Below are 17,413 nucleotides of genomic sequence, written 5' to 3' on the forward strand. Positions count from 1 at the left end.
TATCTAAACTTCAGTTCCCGCACTGAGCTCTCCTTGATTGTTTTATGGTCATGTGTTGTATTTCTTCACGCAGATCGCGTCGACGATGCTGCCAAGTCCCCGTAAAAATCAGAATCGGAGTAGGAGTCGAGGGCTGGGGCTGGGGCTGGGGCTGTGGCTGGGGGCTGATTGCCGGTTTGCGATAAGACAGCATACCAAAGCAAAGCTTGAACTTCTACACTCACCTGGCTGTCTGTCCCCCGATTGTCTTACATATTTATAAATAGCCACAGAGTCCGAGAGGGAGATGGAGCCTGAAATGGACACAGGACTGGCACTGGCACTGGCTCTGGCACTGGCGCATGCAATCATTAGTGGAAATTTTGCAGGCTCTGGGGCCAATCCAATCTCTGAGGAGCAATAAAATCCCATCCAAATGACGACACGCAGACGCCAAAGACGGATCGAAGAGGCACCGGCAACGGCGACCGCAAGCAAGGTCGTTCAGCGACCTTCGAAGGTCTTTCAGTCTCTCTCTCTCTCCCTCTCGGTCCAGTTGATTTTCGCATTTCGCATTTATGGGCTCGCTTACAGTTGCGGAGTTGCTTTTGTGCCGCGCATGGAGGAGGGAGATTGGGGCAGATCAGTAAACTACTGCCAGCAGGGGGACAGCTGTTGGTTCATTTATGGAATGACATTGCTGCTCTTAATTGGCCAAATGTGTCTATAAAACTCTCACAATGGCCGCCTTGACTTTGTCAAGCTGCTCGCTCGATTGGTCGGTCGGTCGGTCGAGGGCGCATCCCGATTGCGGATGGCGTTTTGCCTTTTGCCTGAATGTCTGAATGCCCCGATGCCTCGTTTCCAGTTATCGGCTTCCGCGTTTCACTTGACATAAACCCATAAAGCTGTAAGCGATTTCGTTGCAGGTTTCCTAAGCCAGGGAATCGGATCAGCAAGGGAAGGGACATGCGGATTAAACCAAACTTGATTTATGCAGAGCCAATCTGTTGCTGTAGATTATGGCTATATATATTCGAATCTAGTTACCGATTCAGCACTTAATATGCTGGTCTCTGATGGAGACCGTGCCTTCAATTCCTGGGTACCTTCTGCGTCGATTCCTTCCCTCCTTTTCCCTCTGTTTACTGATGCTGCTTTGTCACTTGTTCATATCAATTAAGTTTTAATGATACTGTCCCAGGAAGCTGCATGCCGTAGCCCTTACTGCCCGCTGGCAGCATGTTTTTAATCAATTTTAAGTGGCATTTACATTACAGAGAGCGAAGAGCCAAGATCCTGCTCCGCTTTTTGCTTTCCGCTTACCCACCCGCAGCGAGATTAATGCCCAAAACCATTCTGAATAATTCTCTCTGTGTAATTTTAGGTTTTATTTCACTATTCAAGGGGGGGGAGGGTAGAGTCACTTAGTGTCTAATTAGGATAGTTTCGATTGGCGCTTAGGCGGCTCTTCTAGTTCTAGGTGCGGGATTTGGCGTCTACACTCGCAGGTGTAACTCGTACGCGTTGTATGGCAAGTTGCTAGGTCTGTGTAATTTCGTGGCTGATTAACTGAATAAATTAGGTGTTACGTTTACAATTACAATACCAACAACTACAATAAATTAATTAAAACATTAACTACACATTAAACAAATTCGTTTACTGACTAAACCACACACACACACACACACGAAACACACACTCAGTGGGAATGGTGGAGGGAGTTAGAGGACTGTGAGTGCGAGTGTGTTCCTGATCTCGTGGATATCTCATCGACATCGTCTGGCTAATGGCTAGACACACATCTACTACGAGTACAACTAACTAACTATCTATCTAGTACATCTATTTAGGCTAATCTACGCTAACTACAATACGACTTGGATCACATGTGGAATGCCTGCCTTAGCAGCTGTTGTGGAATCGGCAAGAGTAGGACTTCGCTCTCTCTCTCTCTCTCTCTCACTTGAGCTTGAGAAATGCCAGCAGGGCCTTCTGGATCAGGCTGCGGTTAATGGTCGAATCGGCGGTATAGCGCACGCCCCACAGGTTGCCATCGTTGTGGTCCACCACTCCATACTCGCCGACAATGAAGCCATCGTCGGTCTTCTCCTCCACCCGATACTTGCGATAGTTGCGTCCCTCCACCACATAGGCGACTTTGTCCTCCTCCTCGTTGCCCGGCCCAGCCTCTCGGCCGCGCTCACCATCTGCACCATCTTCAGCAGATTCCACCTCCCTCTCACCGCCGTCGTCGTCGTCGTTGTCTTGGCCAGCGTTGTAATCGTGGTTGGCATTTGCGTCGGCGTTGTACACCACCGAGCCACGGCCCCTGTCTATGCCTCGGCCGCGACCACTGGTTGCCGTGGTTGCCACTGTGGCTGTGACTGTGGCTGTGGCAGTGGTTGTGGCCGCAGCTGGTGTGGCTGTGGCTGTGGCTGCAGATGTGACTGTGGCCAGAGACAGAGTCTGTGCTGCCCCACCGCCCTGGCCGCCCTGGCCCTGCGGTCCGTGGGCTCGTCCGTTTGTCATAACACTTACGGACTCTTCAATTTCGTAATTCTGCTCTGAGGTCGGGGTGTACTGCTCGGGGCGTTCGGTGGTGAAGTGGTGATGTTGCGGCTGATGGCTGATGGAGTCGCGGGGTCGGCCCAAAGAGGAGGACGACGAAGACGATGAAGAGGAGCTTGTCGAGCTGGAGCTGTACGAATAGCCAGCCGCCCCTGATGAACCACCCAATGATGATGATGATGATGATGATGCCCCTGCTGTTGGTGATGATGATGATGTTCCATGTTGGTGTGCAAATTTGGAAATACATTTGACTAGATCTGCGGTAGAGAGACAGAGAGAGAGAGATAGTTAAAATTAGGGTTATGTTGTGGGAGGAGCAGCAAAAGATGATGTCTGATAAGTTCAAGATTAGTTACAAGAGAACGCGCAGAGGGGAGGAGGGTAAACGTAAACGTAAGCCCATGCGTTGTCGTTGCAATTCGAAACCGTCACTGATTAACAAAGTTCAAATATTTATCCTATGTTGATTTTGTAATTTCTTTAAATACGTTCAAACACGTGCACAAACTACTCACAAAAGTGACGGAATTATGAGAACAAAGCTCTCTGACCGGCGTCTGCTGACGCTTCTGCGCTCTTGTTCTCGCGATCTCCTCTTTGTTCTACACTCTGCTCTCTGGGGATAGTTCGCGCGAGCCTTCTTTACATCAAATTAAAATCAAGTGTCAACGGTGATAACTTTTTATTTAACTGATCTACGTTAGCTGCAACCCAACTACTTTCCTCTTTCTAAGTTAAATTTATGAATGAAACAGAAATGCTCTCCCTACTTATTATGAACCATTAAAACGTGCCACTCCATTTAATTTATGCAAATGCATTACGAACTTTGTTAAACAGTGTAATTTCGACTTACAACTCAAACTCAAACTCAAATTGAAACTCCGACTAAGACTCACCTCTATTGGGCAATCCTTTGGCATTTTGATTAGAATGTTGATGCGGCAGTGATGAATGCTGACGTTGCTGTTGCTGTTGCTCCCAACATGGACGCTGCTGTGGCTGTTGCTGTTGGAAGTGGCTCGGACTGGGATCCAATGGATGATGGTGGGGCGACTGCGGCGGCTGTGGTGCATTCAATAAATCATAAGGCAATTTATCCAAATTGAAGAGTACTCGACGCGGCGGCGAGGCAGTCGGATGATGATGCTGCTGATGGTTGTAACTGTGATAATGGTGTTGCCAAGTGGTTGGTCTGACGGTGGCAGACGTGCTGGACTCTGGCTGCTTGGCGGTGGTGCCCAGAGGGGCAGCTGTGGTGGCTGGCGGTGCTGCCGTTGTGGTGCTTGTGCTCTGCGCCTCGCCAAAAGCGATGCGAGAGACAATTGCTGGTCGCGGCCGGGAACGTGAGGGCACAAAGGTGCTGGGGGCAGCCCCCGGCGGCACAGTTATGGGCATGGGAGTTGTACTAGTTCCAGGCGCCTTCATCGGACTGGAACTGGTATCCAATGTGGACGAGGGCCCAGTCGTGGCGGGAGTGGTGCTGGTCACCGTTTGAGGCCAGTAGGTCTTGGCTGGCTCTCCGTACACCTTGGCCGGCTCCCCATACACCTTTGCCGGCTGCGAGTAGAATTTCGAGGGCTGTCCGTACACCTTCGAGGGCTCCGAGTAGACCTTCTCCGGCTGTCCGTACATCTTGGCGGGCTCGGAGTACACTTTAGATGGCTCCGAGTAGAACTTGCTCGGCACACTGTACATCTTCGAGGGCACGGAGTAGAACTTGGCCGGCTCCGAGGACGAAGAGTGGCCGTGTGCTGGCCTGGGTATGGGCTTCAGGCTCTCGCTCACATTCCGCTGCGCCTCGGCTAGGATGCCGCCGCGTGTGGACTGCTGCCAGACCTGCAGATCGTCCACATTCTGCGATATGGAGCTGTACGATATTGATCTTGACTGCGGTCCGCGACCCTGCTTGGAGTCGTGATAGATCACCGTCTGGAACGGCAGCAACTTGTCCTCGCCCTCGACTGCCTCATGGGTGACGGCTACCTCGCTTTGGTTGCTGCTGCCACGCGGGAAGGAGGACGAGGCGGCGTGTGCCTCCGCCGCTGGAGCCGCCAAGACGCTCTGTATGTTGGAGGCGCTGTTCAGCGAGTCGCTGTCCCCCTCCATGGCATCGGCCGCCAGTCGTGGCTCTGTCTCCTCAATGGAGAGCTCGCTCTTGTGCGAACGATTCACAAAGTCGCTGCCAGTGGCAGTCGAGGAGCTGGAGGAACTCGTGCTGGAGCGTGGACTGGTGCGGGGACTGGGACCACGTTTGCTGGAGGAACTCACGCTGACAGCCACGACCTTGACCTCGTCGCTGGTCTTGGACTTGCTGCTGGAGCGGGGACGAGGCTCATCCTCGAGGAAGACGATCTTGCTGCCGCTGGTGACCAGCTTCACGACCTCGCCTCTCTCCTCCTTGGCCTCGTGATCCTTGCTGTTGGGCAGCGTATTCCTGAAGCGTGTCCTGTGCTCCAGGCTCCTGCCACTGGCCGTACGCTGGCGATGGGCCTCCGCCCGACCCTCGAACTCCTGCTCGCTGCTGTGGAGGCTGCGCTGCTGCTCGTCGTGGTCCAGGAACAGCTTGAGGAACTCATTGCCGGCGATGAGCTCACTCTGCCGCCCCGTGGGACGTGTCCGACAGCCACCGGACAGCATCTGTAATGGAAGGTTCAGAGTATTAGTTATGCTCGACATATGCCTCAATTGATTCTTTATGCAAATCAGATTGATTCCGATCGATACAATCCGATCGGTGTGTCTGATCGCATTGGCTGCTTATCTCAGCGATCTATTTATAAATTTGCGTAATTAAAATATCATTCGAATCGGAGATCGAGATCCATATATCTACATACATATGTATGTATGCTACGATAAAGAGATTTGCACCAGTCATGCAGTGCCCTGGACATCGGACATTTGAATAATAATGTGCCGAGAGGTCTATTAAGACATCAGCGGAATGCTGCTGCTGGACTCTGCTCTGATTTGCTCTACGACGCGGCTGTGGTGCAGCGGAGCGGTGCTCCGTTTGAAGTGGTGCATGTTTCTTCCTAGTCAAGTGGTGGCATAATTAACCGACGCCATCGCTGCCGCTGCCGCTGCCGTTGCAAGTGGGTGGCGCAAGGTAGCGCAAAACAAACGCTTGCAGTACGAGCGAGTATGTGGGGATTGCAGCAAACACACTTTGCATGGCGCATTTCGATCGGTTAGTGGAAATCGGTTAAGTGGAAAGTGGAGCAACATCACATAGCTGCTGCTCGAGGCCTGATCGATTTGTCATTTGTGCAGTCAGAAAGGCATGCCATTGCTTCGGGGGTTGTTTGCATTTCTCTGACTCAGCTTGCTGCCTGAAAAGACCCAACTTCGGGTAGGGAACAGCTTGCCAGATCAGGTTACATTCTGTCCCATAGGAATCCTGCTTGGCATGAGTAATATTTGCACCGAAATTGACACAAATTTAGTCAGAGAAACTCAGAGAGCAAAAGCAAACAGTCATAAAACTTATCTGAACATTGATAAATCACTTAAAAGTGCTAAAATATACACCTTTTCCTTTGCCGTTCGACAGTCTCTCCCGTCCGAGCAAATGCAGAAATAATGGCTTATATTTCATGGCCAGAGATTGGCCATAAATTGTTATCAGCCAGCCAGCAGCACACCCACCCACCCATTCACACTTCCCAACACAAAAGACTTAGGGCACGAACTTGCCTGCCCTGCCAAAGGAAATCGAATCAGATCAGATCGGTTCGGATCGGATCGCTTCGGACAGGCACATAAAGCATATTTATCGTTATTTACATCCATCTTGCATTAGCAATGCTAATTGCAGACAGACAAATCATTTACAGCTCCATAAGAAATATTGATTTCGAATGGGAAACCGACTGGCGCGCCAAATTGAAAACAATGCAAAAACGGAATCAAATATTAATGGAAATGGAGTGCTGCAAGCAGCTCAAAAAATAGCATAATTATTCAATAAACGTTTCTATATACAAACACAAGATAATAGTATAATGTTGATACTTCATGCACAAGAACAATAACCACATCCGGCAGTGGCAGGCAGAGACTGTACAGAAAGATTTGAGCAAAAGTGGGCGCCTGTCGCCAGGCATTTTTCTAGATCATATCGGAGCTGGCAGTCGCTCCACCAAACACCTTCGCACATGTGCTAAAATTACACAGTCAGAGCAGTAAGTATCTGACCAGTTACCACTGTGGGGGTTAGTCACCAGTCACCAGCGAACAGCAGCAGCGGGTCGCCTTGCCTTTTATGTCTAAAATTGCAGAAGTACTCGACCGCGGGCGGTGAGCGCGCTTAGCATTGACACCAAAAGTCGCTCAGTTCAGTTCAGTTTGCAATCACAAAAGCAAAAGCCCTTTTGTACGCATATCTATAACTGGGTTTTGCTTACCCGCGTAACGCCCTAAAACAAAAGACACAAAAAATAAACGTTCTAAAAATATAACTACCAAACGATTGAGGAAAAAAAACGAGAAGCTGGACAAAGCGAATTCCTTTCTATTGTCTCTGGGGAGTTACTTGAACCGACTGGTCAGTGACGTGCTCCAGTTTAATGAATGAAATGAGAGAGAGAGAGAGAGAGAGATCCCATGATAGGCAATTATTAATCTTGATTGATTTATCAGTCGGGGGGCTGCCTGATTACCTGTGGCTCTGGCCTAATCCTGTTGGACATTCTTTTGCACTTTAAACTGGCGATTTTTGTCGATTTATCATTCGATTGTTGCACCACTCACAACAGCGTTGACAATTTTCACTGCTGTCAACTTAGCGGAAGTGTCAGAAGAGATACTTTCAATCCAGAACAGAACAGAACAGAACAGAACAGGCGCTCCGAATCAATGAGATATCCGCCTTCGATCGATGCCGATTGTTTGCCTAACAATTAAGCAATAATCACGCCTTAATGAGCACTCTTTTTATTTAAGATTGGCAGCAGCATGTGCCGAGCTGTGCCGTGGCCATTGGCTTTCAAGTGCCGCGCTTGGTGCTGATGCTGCCACTTGATACCTCCAATTTAATTAGCCACAATCATCGTGATTTCAGTTTTTACGCTTGACATAACACAATTGCAAACGCAATTCACAGAGGGTTGACAGTTTTCGATTCAGTTTGCTTTTTATGTTAATTTCGGAAGTATTTTTAGTAGCATTTTTCCATTAAATTTCATATACAAATGATTGATCTAAGGCAAACAGGATTAATGCTGTGACTCAGGCCACACAGCGAGAAGCTATCGAATGCGGAAAGAGTCATGTAATATGCCCCAACCCCACCCCCTTTAATTTTTGCATATATTTCGAGTGGTGTGTCTGCCCCAGCGGCGCTTTGTGCTAACGGTGGGCGTTGAAAGGAGCAGCCAGCCAGCCACCGCAGCAGACAAAAGCCAGTGGCCAAGTGAATGTGTCAGCGGGTCCTAAATGGCTTCAGCTTCAGCTCCAGCTTCAGCTCCAGTTTGGGGCTTAATCTTTTGGGTAGCAGCCACTCACTGGCTCAGCGTCACCACCCGCTGTCGTCAGCTGTGCTGGGCGAGTGCATTGTGGCCATGTTGCAACCTTAAAAACAGCTACAATACACTCGCCAAAAGAGATCGAAATGTGTGTTCTACTTTGTTTAATTTCCGGTTATGTTTCCTTGTCGACTTCTCTAATATTTACCCGAGTGTAGTGCTGCCCGTGCCATTACCTGTGCCTATCTGGCTATCGATCTTCCAGCCAAGTGCAGCCCACATTAGGGCAGTGCGCGAAACTCAATGCCACAGACAGAGAGCCTCAGACAGCGCTCGAGGTAAAGGCAGAATCGGCTCTAAATTGCCAGCAAAATCCACTGCAGTTTTGGGGCACAAGTACCAGTGCCACACATTTATTAATTACATGACAAAGAGACACACAAAACCAACCAAAAGAGGAACAAATCTGTGTGGGAAATTAACCCATGTTGGTCACAGAACCTTGAAGCGGAAAAGGAGACACGAATCGCAGCTCTGATGCGCCCTGCTTGTTGCTCAGTGGGTTAATGTTTGAAAGAAATGTTCAGTTTAGAATGTTGTTGCACCACTAGGAGCAGCACCACACCCCGCTGCCCCACCATACACCCCGCTGCAAATAATTTGCAAATTGTAGCCACAGCCACAGCCACAGCCGCTGTCGTCGTCGTCATCGTCATCGCCCAGACCCCTACAGTTGGAAGTTGGAAGAGAGACCCAGCGACAGAGCCGAGACTCTGTTGCACATATAACTTGCAACTGCAGTCAAATCGCGTGCAATTATTTAGTTTATTCGAGCCTCCGTTTACCCTACTACTCCACTCCACATTACTCACAATCAACGAGGGTCTGCTCTGGGGTTTGTCGGTCTGTCTCTCTGTTGGTTGGTTGGTCTTTTTGTCTAATGAGCAGTCAATAAAGTGCGGGCCAGACAGACACAATCGAGTGTGGTACAAATTAATTCCAAATGCCTTCGCTAGCCACGTATTATGGATGATTTTTCGGCACAATAAAAACGAGCCAAGTCGAAACAAAGCAAAGCTAAAAGCTTATGGCTAAAAGCCAACACAAATGGTTACCGATCGCACAATTAAACCATTTTTCAAAACGCATTGGCCAAGTTAATGGACTTGCAGTTGCATTTGGCAACTGCATTTGGAGCCTGGGAATTGATGGGCCATAAAGCCGCGCATTCTGTAGGTCTGTCTGTGGAGAGGGAAAGTCAGGGATTCCTATGCTGAAACCGTGACATAAAGCACACTAAACTCTTCTCAAACTCGACCTTAAAAGGTATTTCCTTGGGGCTATATTGATATATGATGTGTGATCTCTTTTTCAGAGATTTAACTGTCACGAAAGTGGTGGAAAGAGCTCACAAATATGTGTTCATGGAAGGGAAAACACTTCTCTAGCGTACTGAAAAGTGCCCAAACTATTTTGGAATAAAAATCGACAACTATTTCCAGCTCTTTGCCACCTCCTTTGCCGCCAGCTGTTGTGCCTTGGCCAGCAGCAATTTAGAAGGGATTTTGGGTTGCGATTTAAACTAGTTTTTCTGTTTTGATTTAGGTATCGCACATTGCTAATCTGCGAAGGAAGCCTTGAACTTAAGTTTTGTGTATGGCCGAAAGCAATTCCCGGGAATTTGGGCTCGCGGCTTGCACCTGGCCATAATTTAGCAGCCTCATGAGCGGCAATTACCGCCTTAATGTGACACTTACCAGCAGCAGAAAGCCCAATCTGAGGAAACAGCAAAAGTGTGCCATGACAGCTGGGGGGGCTTACAATACACCACGGTCCACCTGTGCCACTCGCTTCCACGGGGAGTTAATCAAGCGTTTTAGTGCCGAAGCCGAAGCCGAAGCTGGTGTCTCCTCTTGTTCTGGCTGGGGATGTGTGTGTCCGCTTAATGGACTCGACGCACTTTCCTCAAAGGAACGTGATTCATTTGGCCACCCCGGGCAGCTGATGTTGGACCATGGTACGGGATGGTCTCCGCTTGTTAATGACTGCAATTAAGGAGAACAAGAAGCGGGCAATTAGTGTACGGCAGAGTAAAGGTTTCCCACAAGAGAAGCAGAGAAATATCAAAGTCATTGCCACACACAAAGACACACATCGACACACATCGAAATTGCAAAATAATAAATAATTTATAAACAAATAAATCACAGAGCTACACAGAGTGAGCACAGAGAAACAGATCCATTGCGTTCAATCGTTAATCAATGGGAAATATCCAGCCCCAAATGTCAAGGTGCATTTCACACCAGAAATTGTGCGCCGCTGCGAGAGTCGCCGTGCAGCTAATTTGAAGAGTCTCTCAACCACCAGAGAGCCACAAGAATCATTGAACTTGTATTGGCAACAGGTTGGCAACAGCCAGCGAGAGAGCCAGCAGCAGCAATCCACCGACTCTGCCACAGACTGTGGCCACAACAGAGCCAAGCCCCAGTCACAGTCACAGTCCCAGGTCCCAGTGCCAGAGCCAGAGCCAGACAGATGCTCCATCGCATCGTCTGTTGCAATTTCAACATATTTATAATTAATGGCAAAATATTTTGTTAGCTTTTTGTAGCCAACAATTGGCATGCCATTGAAGAAGAAGCCCAGGGAGTAGTTCCACTCGCAGATAAAGTTGCTGCAATCGCAGCATTTGGTAGAGACAAGAATGCCATGCCAGACGATATTTCGACTGTTTAGATACCCATCAAATGAGGCAATGATCAGTCAGCAGTGATTATTGAATCATACCTAAAAATCTCGCTACAAAAGAGCCTTGATCGAGCACTCGAGGGTATGTTCCGCAGTACTCTAGTACGTGCCACACCATAAAGATGATTTGGCGCTTACCAAGCCATAATTTAATTAACATTTCTCAGGCATTTCCGTGCACACAGACAGGCAGACCATGTAATTAAATCCTAGCCAAAGTCAAATCCATAAAATATTGAAACAAAGCAAAACAAAAAAGAAAAAGAAACTATGGAAACCAGAAACCAGTTCTAATTCTTATCAAGCCTCTTCACAGTCCATATAATTACTCATGGTCTCGTAGCTCTCCTGCCTCTCTCTTCCTCCCTCTTTCTGGGCATCGTTCAATGGCTTTAATTATTTAGGAATTTTGGCAATATTTTTTATGGCATCTCATTAAAAACGAAAGTTTCATTCTCTGCCAACGAATGCCTCATTAATTAGCCAAAGTTGGACAGCAAGAAACCACCTCCCATACTCGACTATCCGTACTAGCCGGCATTTATTATACACACAAATATATGGGCTTATATTCTACTCTATTCTATTCTCTTTTTTCGTTTGCTGATTCCAATCCTTTGTCTCTCTGTTGCGTCATTTCGCATTTCTTTTTCTGCTGTTCCTTCTTTTTGTGAAGGGTTCATCTTGGTTCATCTTGGCAGACTTTTGTCTGTGTTACATTCATTGAAAGTAAGAGTTACGAGAGCCCACAGCTAGAAACTTTTGATTCCCACATTCGTAAGCTCCCAGCTAGACGTCTCTGAATTATAGCTGCACCCATAATTGGAATAGGAATTGAAATCGGTTTAGTTCTAGTTCTAGACATCATTCTGGGCGAGCTCGTACGTATCTTGCTCTGCCCCTCCAGCTGTAGACGTCACATGGGCTAAGGCCAAAAACAGCAGCAGCAAGAGTACAGCGAAAAATGTGTTGCAGAAGGAGAAATACTCTACTGATAAATGTTGAACCAACTATAAGTTATTCTTGGAGGAAACAAGTTTTTGTTTTGTAATTAATGAACAAATTATAAGTTTAAATAATTATAGTTGCGGATTCATTAGTTGCTCTTAGAAAAATCACAGAAATCATCTGCCAAATGCCTCCACTTGTGGCCTAAAAGTCGCAACTCCCTGCCTTGATAGAGTGCCAACCGCAGCTTGGTCTTGAAATTGTAATAGAGGCAAGATCCAGTGCGAATGCGAATACATTGGCATCGTGCATGCCCATTGGCGTTACTAAATTTGTGCCACACTCTCGAGGCGGCAGTTAGTATATAAATTAGAATGCTAATCGATAGTTATGGATATGCCCTGAATGCGAACACAGATAGATCTCTCACAAACAGCAGTCGTAGTTGTAGCCGCACAATGGCCACTGACAGATTCCGGTTAATAAACTTGATTTAAAACCAGAAGTGAACAGTGAGAGCAAAAGGTAATGGCAAATAAATTGCCACTAAGTACACACAATGCATGGTGGGGTTTCCACTACAAAAGATACACGTATAAAGGCGACAAATAATACGAAATAAAAATGTGTAACAAATGGTCACAAACGTGGCCCGCACCCGCAATTGGCATCGGCATCGGCTTCGGCTGCGGCATCGGTATCGGACGAGACAAGTGTTGGTCGCGGTGACAAATTGTCAAACATTTCCATTTTCATTTCCATTCCACCTCCGCCCTCAGATCAGAAAATGTCGCACGACGACCGCCACTGCAATTCATTAACAATCGTCTCGGGGGACGGACACAGTCGCTCAGTCGAGTTGAGGGACGTACAGACCGAAAGCCAAAAAGGCAAAAGAAGGGAGAGGCCACACGTCGTATGCGCTATGTGTTATCGACACCACTCCAAAGTCGAAGGAAAAATAGCAGATAGCAAAGTCAAACCAGAAAGGAAGCTTTGAGGAATGCTAGCCGAAGATTTGGATACACTTTAGGGGAAGATTTTACCAAATAAAGAACTGATATATCAAGGCAGGCAAGTCATGAAAGATTCCAGTAAGAGGCACAATGACCCCTGTCGTTGTTTTTATTCTCTTTCTTTGACAAACTTCTCTTGCAAACACTAATACCCACTGCAAGGGTACTCCTATAAAAAATACGTACACTAATTGGAGCGTTTTCTGTTTTTGTTGATATTTCCATGGAATTTCTAATAGTTTATTGCACTGCCTGTGCTCTTTATGCCAACATTTAAGTCATTTGTCATCTTACCACAAGACTAAAACCGAAAATAGTGCAATCCCCAACTTGTTTTTTTATTTTTGTTTGCTTTTCGTATCTTTTGGCAGGTCGCGCGAGTTTGAGGCGTTTTGTCAGCGCGTTTTTTCCAAGCGTTTCGTTTATGTTTTTTAGTGGCCAACATATAATTTGTTAATTTAACATTTTTGCAGCCTTTAATTGTTTTGGCCAAAGCTCAGCGCTGGCTACTGGCGCTGCTGTTTCTGCTGCTGCAATTAAGCTTTTAATAATAATTTTGTTTAAAAAATCGCTGAACGAGTTTGGCAACGCTTCGAATCTTTTGCAATCTGGCTCAGAATGTCGGGGGCCAAGAGATTACAGATTATAGAAATTATCGATATGACTTTTTGATTGATTAAGGGTTAAGCCAAAGGCCACAGACAACAGAGGACTCAGCGTAATGAGGGGAGTATTTATTTGATTGAAACTTGCAATTACTTTAAGGGGTTTTATAGCAAAACATTATAATAAATTGTTTCTATATTGATAGAGTTATTAAATTGTGAGCTGGCGTTTATTTTGGGAGTGCATGCGCAATGCGTTTCATAACTATAAAGACATGAAACGAGTAAATGTTTGCCAAGAAAAGATTCTCCATTTTCTGTTTATGTTTTCCGTATAAGACCTCGATCCATTTTCCAGCACTTCGCCATCAGAAATTGATATTATTGAAACCCAATCAATGCCCTTGGTGGCCGGACTATCGAGGCTTTTGGCTTTTCCTTGGCATTCAGCAGCGGGGCACTGGGACTTTCAATTGGACAAATCCGAAATTAATTCCCCTCACAAGCAATTTGAATGCCAGGCAGGCTGGTGGGCAGGCCGGACAGTAGGTCGGTAAATCAACTCTCAATTACAGCCAAACCGTTAATTATTACTGTAGATTCCTAATAAGCAGGGCGTTTAAATTACAGGCTACCAGACTACCAGATGCATGCCAAATTAAAAGACCCTACCCTCGACGCACACACACACACAGACGTACAACCCCCCGTTTGTTTCGACCCCATTAAAACCCCATTTGTCCATCACAAAACCAAACACAAAAGACAATTGCAACAATCTCCTAGGGATAGAGCGATGGTTATCTCCTCTGTTGGTCTCCAAAGCAAATTAATCCACGGCTGTCCATCAACATCAAAAATTGAAATCGGGAATCCGCGCCCCAGACAAAAGACGCTTTTTCTCAATCTTTCAATTGGAAACCTTTTTTTTTTGGTTTTTGATTGCCAAGTGGAAACAATTTGAAACAATTTCAGGCACACACCGAAACACCGTCTGTGCATGCCAATACTCTGATTCACAGGCCGCAGACAGACTACACTTTCATCCATGACCTTGAAGCTCTTTGGCCGACATATTTTTTGGAGCTGCAACTGAATTCAAGTTGTTGGCTTAGCTACCGCTGTCCACTGTTTACTGGACACTGTGACTGCCCCGCCCTCAGCCTTAAACTGATTTCCACAATTGAAGACAAATCCACTTTATGGCCAAATGGCTAATGGCTTGCAAGAAGTACAACAACAGCCAAAGCAAACCATCGAAGTGGGAGATACACTGCCAAAAACGAAATTGCGTGTTTGGATGATGTAAATTATATATGCAAATTGAACCTCTGTTCTGGACAACATTTTGATTTATCTTAGGTTTTCACACCAAAGAATTCAACATAAATATCTAAAAACATAATCTACCACTATCTGTGAAGATTGTTTGACATTTATTATATTATTCTCAGTTTTTCGGTCTTAAGTACCTTTTTATGGCATTCGATGTCTTACAGAGTTATGGAGTGGCTCAATAAAAAGTTGAAATCGGATATTACAATATATTGCCAATTTATAGGACTCTAAAAAGAATTCCTCTCCCATAAAAGTACTCCGACATGGGGTACAAGGGTACTATCGAATGGAAATACTCCTAGTACTGCATTGTGCAATGCAAACAAAAACCAAAAACATGAGCGCAAAAAATCGAAAATCAAAACAAAAACAAAATTAAAACACATCGAGTGTAAAAACAAACGAAAAACCGAACAAATTTAAGGGGCGAAAAAATGCTAAGCATACAAAAAAAAGAGGGGGGAAAAAAAAAGAAACGCGTTTTGCGCATAAAAACGTTTTGGATTTGGCCAATTTTAGACGTTTGCAGCAAAGCGGCGATCTATATGTACGTCTCTCTGACTGGCATATTATTAACCGTTACTGTTACTGGCACTGTTACTGTTACTCTCTGTGTGTGTCTCTTTTTTGTGTTGTTGGTACAAAAACCCGACGCTGAGGCTTACCAATAATGCACCCACCACATTTATGGCTGTTTTTGCTTGCTTTTAATCCCTCGTTGTATTTGTTGAATGTTTCTCTTGCTGCTGCTGCTGTTGTTCTTGTTGTTGTTGGTGTTGTTGTTTTTGTTTTAGTTTTTCTTGTAATTGTTGCTGGAATTGATTGTTAAGCTTTCTATATTTACGATCTGTTCGGTGCGGGTTATTGTTCAATGCATTTGTTGCTAAGCCGTTTCGTATTTTGTCTTATTATTTTAAATTGGAGCAATATTGGCGCGCGAGCTTTACACGGATTTCGTTTTTGTTTATGGCTCTCTTTCAACTGTTTTTGTTTTTTTCGGAATTATTTATTAAATTTATTTATTTAATTAATTGTTGTTTGCTGCACACTCGCACACACACACTCTGAAAACTTGTTATTTAACTGACTTGGTCGAAAAAAATCTCTTCTAGTTTTTGGGTTACTTTCGCCTTTTCCTCGATCCTTTTGGTGGGGGATTTTTGGGTGGGCTTTTTGGAACGGTCCTTAAATAAGTTTTCAGCTGTGTTATTGGCGGCTCGTTCGTCGACTCCGAAACTGAAACTGTCGCGACAGAAGAAGGTGGAGGAGTTGTGGGTGTTTGGGTTTGTTTGGGCCAGGCCCAGAGACTTGGCCAATTACTTTCACGAGCAGCGAAACAAAGTCGAAAGCTGTGTGTGTGGAAATGGGAACGTTTCGTGCGCCGCGTGCTCTTGCGTCCGTTTGGCTACAGCGTCCACAATTAACTGAATTCCCACAGCGATCAGGGGCTGATAAGTGCTGGTGCTGGTTGCTGGTTGCTGGCCAGCCGCAGCAGCGCCCAAGAAGCCAGAGCCAAGAAAAGCTCAACTCGATTCCGAAAACACTCACAGCACAGAACGCAGACCCGTCCCGTACCGCAACAGTAAAAGCCAGCAGAATGGCCCACAAAAACATCAAACTTTAGGCCAAAAAGCGGTTGGTTCTCTTTGACTTCGTGTACGCTTCGTGTTCATGCAGATTCGCACATATTGTTATTCCAAAGCCAAGCTTGAGGTCCACTTGCCTTTTGACCAGAGCCAGATCTTGGCAACACCCGTCTCCGGCAGCTGTTTTGACCAGATCTCTGTGTCTGAGCCACTGTGAGTGTGTGTCAGCGGAGACCGAAACCAAAGAGTCAAAGCTTTACTTAGCAGATAATCACACCTTTAGATGAAAGAGTTCCTAAAGGCCTTTGGCTCTCTGAGTTGAGATGTGCGCGTGCCAATAGTATCAGGGTTTTTGTTTAAAGAAAATCTGCCCCATAGATAGTTACTATTTAAACTAGATGCACTTTTAAACTACGCACCTGCAGATTTGAAATGAGATCGATGACAGTGCAATATGTGTGTTAGCGGAGATAACAACCGAGGCAAAGTGTTACCCAACACCGGTGTAGTTGCCATGTAGCAATATTGCCTCGCACATTTGCTTTTCAGAACTTTTTAGTACTTGCCCGCCTTGCCCTACCATCAATAAACTCGAGCCTGTACAAAATTTATGAATTAAAATTAATTCAATTAAAAGTACAATTACTAATTAAATGTTTATTTTATAAGCCATATTCAATGTACATTAATATTTACAGTTGAAGCGATACAAAATGCGACATACATATATTTGCTAACAAATGGGTTATCGGGGGGATTGGTGCGGTACCAAGATATTGATTTGTTTATACTAAAGATTGCTGAATGCTGAATGGTATACTCAGAGTGGGATAGGCTTATCACAAAACAAAGGAAAACATATAGTCTAGCTGCTGCCGCTGCTCTTCCGATCAACTAGAACATCCAATTGTCGAACTTCCCGCGACGCGATTGCTTGCTAATTACGGAAAGAGAGAAACAATTACAGGGAGAGAGAGACACAGAGTTAGATATAAGTAAGATAGATATGTGGATTCTCTAACATGACATCTAAATAGGGGGAAGCTAGTATAAATCATAAGAACAGAACATTCAGAAAACATGTATAATATTTATTTGCATTATTTATTGGTATTGCTTAAGTTTTAGGCATCATCTCCACTTGG

The 17,413-nt window shown here is 45.7% G+C and overlaps 1 protein-coding gene across 2 annotated transcripts; it reads right to left on the reverse strand.

The window, feature by feature from the left end:
* Nucleotides 1-1,475: 1,475 nt before the first annotated feature.
* LOC117897835 (polycystic kidney disease protein 1-like 3) lies at nt 1,476-16,132 on the reverse strand. 2 transcript variants are annotated; one of them, XM_034806899.1, is made up of 5 exons: nt 15,348-16,132; nt 9,782-10,069; nt 3,614-5,196; nt 3,456-3,564; nt 2,721-2,813 (listed from the first exon to the last, which is right to left on the reverse strand). In XM_034806899.1, exons 2-5 carry the CDS (start codon nt 9,824-9,826, stop codon nt 2,808-2,810), a joined length of 1,743 nt encoding a protein of 580 aa, XP_034662790.1. In that variant the 5' UTR covers nt 9,827-10,069; nt 15,348-16,132; the 3' UTR covers nt 2,721-2,807. The 2 variants fall into 2 exon arrangements, with proteins under 2 accessions (XP_034662789.1, XP_034662790.1); XM_034806898.1 differs by having other exon boundaries at nt 1,476-2,813; nt 3,456-5,196; nt 15,348-16,122.
* Between the last annotated feature and the right edge of the window lie 1,281 nt (nt 16,133-17,413).

Source organism: Drosophila subobscura, chromosome O (assembly GCF_008121235.1).
Source record: "Drosophila subobscura isolate 14011-0131.10 chromosome O, UCBerk_Dsub_1.0, whole genome shotgun sequence".
NCBI lineage: Eukaryota > Metazoa > Arthropoda > Insecta > Diptera > Drosophilidae > Drosophila > Drosophila subobscura.

What these genes read in the sequence shown, in the direction of transcription:
- LOC117897835 (XM_034806898.1), bottom strand. Translation starts at nt 9,826, where the DNA reads ATGGCACACTTTTGCTGTTTCCTCAGATTGGGCTTTCTGCTGCTG. An exon ending in GATTGGGCTTTCTGCTGCTG is followed by an intron (nt 5,197 to 9,781) that starts GTAAGTGTCACA and finishes CTTCCATTACAG; the next exon opens with ATGCTGTCCGGTGGCTGTCG. An exon ending in CAAAGGATTGCCCAATAGAG is followed by an intron (nt 2,814 to 3,455) that starts GTGAGTCTTAGT and finishes TCTCTACCGCAG; the next exon opens with ATCTAGTCAAATGTATTTCC.